Here is a 3349-nt window from a genome sequence, read left to right as displayed (position 1 = left end):
CCTCGTCTTTTCCCTTTAAACACTTAATTAGAGAATTCATCGGTCCCAAAAAGGACAGATGAAGAGGTCAATTGCGACAGACCTCTGCCGGGGAGAGAAAAGTGGCCTGAGTCGGGGTTCTTATGAGAGCCTGCTCAGGTTCTGAAAACTGGGGAATATCTGATTGGGAGTGGAGAGGAAGAACCACACCCAGAAATCCAGAAATAAAAGTACTACAACGTGAATTTCTCTCTCTCTCTCTCTCTCTCTCTCTCTCTCTCTCTCTCTCTCGACTTCTGAAAATAGTTCTATAGAAAATGAATCAATTAGAGGGGTTCAGGATTTGCGCTTACTTTCCTTCCATAAAAATAAAACCAAAAAGCCACAGCGCAATGCAAACTGGGGGCGGGGGTGGGGGAGGGTGGCACATTTTGCAAAAGCTTTCAGCCGAAATATTTGACCTGGGAATTCTGTCTTTTTCCTACTTTCTCTTAATATAAACCAAAACCAAAAGTAAGAGGGGAAGCGCCTCAAATCCATTAGGGGTGAATTGCACGAAAATGCATTGCAAATACTTACAAAACGCTACCGATTGGGGGAGGGGAGGCCGGAGCCGCGCGCCGAAGCCCGGTTCCCGAAGGCCGCTGGACGTCTCTGCGCCCTCGGCCCGGCCCAATCTCCTCTGGGGTCTGGGAAGGGGGCCGGGTGCTCCCTCCTCCTCCCCTCTCGGGCCTCAGACGGGCCGGAGCAGCGGCACGGACGAGACCACCGGGTGAGAGTAATACACGGGGTGCGGGAAGGTGAGCAGCGGCTGGCTGACTGGCACCGGGGCCCCCGCGGCCGCGGCCGCCGCGCCCTCGGCCGCAGAGTTCTCGTGGTAGAGGATGGGCACCCGTACGATGCGCTGCGCCGCGGCGTGGCTCAGGTTGGCCGCCTCCAGCTCGGCCGCCAGCTGCCGCTTCCACTTGTTGCGGCGGTTCTGGAACCAGATCTTGACCTGCGTCTCGGTGAGGTGCAGCGACGCGGCCAGGCCGGCGCGCTCCGAGCTGCTCAGGTAGCGCTTCATGTCGAAGGTGGACTCGAGCTGGAAGACCTGGCTGCGCGAGAAGACCGTGCGCGTCTTCTTCTTGCGGCACGCGGGCTTCTTCTCCGGGCTCTCTGCGCCCTTCTTCCAGTCCTCGGCGCCCGGCGTCACCGCCGCCGCTCCCACGCTCGCCCCGGCCGCGCCCGGCGCCGCCTCGCCCTCCTTCTTGCCTTCCTCCGAGTCGCTCTCCTCCAGAATGATCTCGTCCGGGCTCTTGGAGTCCAGCTCCTTGTGGTCCGGGTCGGCTTTAAGCAGCGGCTCCGGGGAGTCGCGGTCGGTGCCCGAGGCGGGGGAGGAGTCTCGTAGCAGGGCCTTCTCCGAGGCTGGAGAGAGACAGACAGACGGACGCACACACACGCACACGGACACAGCCTTCAGCGAGGCCTGGCGCCTGGGAGCGGCAGGCTCAACCCGCGCCGGCCTCTGGGCCCCAGGCCTCGAGGCCTCACCATTCCCGCGGGCCTCCTCCTTCCCGGCTGGGCCAGAAGAGGGGCGCCGCATCCTGGCATCCAACCTTCTCCCGAGGAGAGGCTAGGGACACCCGGAGTGGGCAGCACGGCCGGTTCCTTTCTTTCCCTCAGTTCCCTCGCCGGGGGCCCGCGGAGATTCGCCTCCAGCTTGGGCCCGCCGGGGTCACCCCCTCCATCCAGGCCAGGTCCCCAGTCCCAGCCACCTGAAGCCTCCCCATTCATGCCCGAGGCCACTTCCCCGGGAAGCGCCGCGCCCCGGACTCCAACTCCATTTCTTTTCTCACCAAGTGGGATTGGATTCCCTAGCAGCGCAACAGAGCGCGCGGGCAGGCGTTGCAAGCCAGGGGACAGAGGAAGCCGGCCAAACAGCGCGTTTGAGGGTGCGGGGGTCCCAGGGCTGCGGTGGAAGGCAGCGCGGACCGGGCTGGGGCAGGCGCGCAGGGAGGACAACGAAAGTTCAAAGAGAGGTCGGTACCTTCAGGTCGTGGGAGGTGGCCGCCGGCGGGGGTCAGGGTGTAGGGGTACCACCAGGCCGGGGAGCGCTCCAGGTAGTGCGCGGGCAGGGCAAACCTCTGCGCCGGGATCTCAAAGCGGGGGAAAGCCAGGTCGCCCACCTGCGAGAGCGCGAAGCCCGCGGCGCCCTCCAGGGCCCCCTTGGCCGCAGCGGCAGCGGCGGCGGCGGCGGCGGCGGCGGCGGCGGCCGAGGCCGGAGCGAAGAGCGTCCGTGGGGGCGGCTGCGGCTTAGGGGGCGGCCGGTGGTGGTCTCCGTTGAGCAGGTTCTTGATGGAGAATGGGGACTCCTTGGGCGCGGGAGGCGGGGGCGGCGGCGGCGGGGGCTGCGCGCTAGCGGTGCCGGGGGCGTCCGGCCCGGGCTCCGGCATTGTCCCCTCTCCTCCGGGTCCCCGGGAGGGAGGGAACGGGACAGGCAGGCGGCCGGGCGAGCAGACGGGCTCCGGAAATCAGACCATAAACGGAACTCAACTACGGGGCGCAAAGTAGGGGGCCGCCCCGGGCGCAAATCCAACGGCAGGAGGGCGGGGTGAGGACCCGGCCGGGGCTGGCTCGCATGGGGGAGGGGTGCTGAGGGGCGGGGAGCGGCCCCGTAGCGGCACCGAGGGAGCGAGGCGGCTAGGCGGCGGCTGCAGCTCGCGGGGAGGAGGCGGCTAGAGCAGTCCCCGGCTTGGGGCTGCGTCAATCCGGCGCCGGATGCTAATGATGAAATCAAAATGTCATCCAAGTTAAATGCGGGGAGTATACGGCGATTGGGCGCGTACAATGGCAAATGGGATTAGGCCGGCGAAGGCGCAGCCGAGCCCGGGTCCCACAGCCGCCTCGGCCACTGCCCCCTCCTCGCCTTCCCTCGGATTTTGGCGCTTTGGCTTCGGGCTATAAGAGCCCGCCTATTATTGGCTTTATATAGTCCAATTAGGCAGCAAATGAGGACAAGCCTATTAGCACAAAAGGATATTGGCTCCTGCTAAAGAGGCACTCGGAGCGCTCCGGCGAGCGCAGGAGGCGAGCTAGGGACGCTGAGCCGGCGGCGCCCCCGGCCGGAGCGCACTGACAGCCGCGGCTCCCGGAGCCCGCGCCTCCCTCTCCCCCCTGCAGCTCGGGGACCCGCTTCCAGCCGCCTGGCCTGCGGGAGGGGGAAGGGGCGGTCCAGGCCCGCCCGGGTCACCTCGGGGTTATCCGCGCTCGCAGCTGCCTCTTCCCCGCCCCCAGGGGTTTGGCAGGGGCCCTCCGCCCCCACTCAGCTGGAGAGCCACGCAGCGCCGGCCCAGGAGGCAGGACTCGGCCTCCGGCCCGCGGTGAACTC

At 66.1% G+C, this 3349-nt stretch overlaps 1 protein-coding gene across 1 annotated transcript; it reads right to left on the bottom strand.

Annotated features, from left to right (window-relative positions):
- Positions 1-712: 712 nt before the first annotated feature.
- On the bottom strand, positions 713-2414 carry HMX3 (H6 family homeobox 3). Its single transcript, XM_024121157.1, has 2 exons — positions 2009-2414; positions 713-1386 (listed from the first exon to the last, which is right to left on the bottom strand). The coding sequence occupies exons 1-2, from the start codon at positions 2412-2414 to the stop codon at positions 713-715; spliced, it is 1080 nt and encodes a 359-aa protein (XP_023976925.1).
- Between the last annotated feature and the right edge of the window lie 935 nt (positions 2415-3349).

This window comes from Physeter macrocephalus, chromosome 20 (genome assembly GCF_002837175.3).
Source record: "Physeter macrocephalus isolate SW-GA chromosome 20, ASM283717v5, whole genome shotgun sequence".
NCBI lineage: Eukaryota > Metazoa > Chordata > Mammalia > Artiodactyla > Physeteridae > Physeter > Physeter macrocephalus.
Note: the sequence above shows the minus strand (reverse complement) of the source record. Positions and strands in the feature narration are given on the sequence as shown.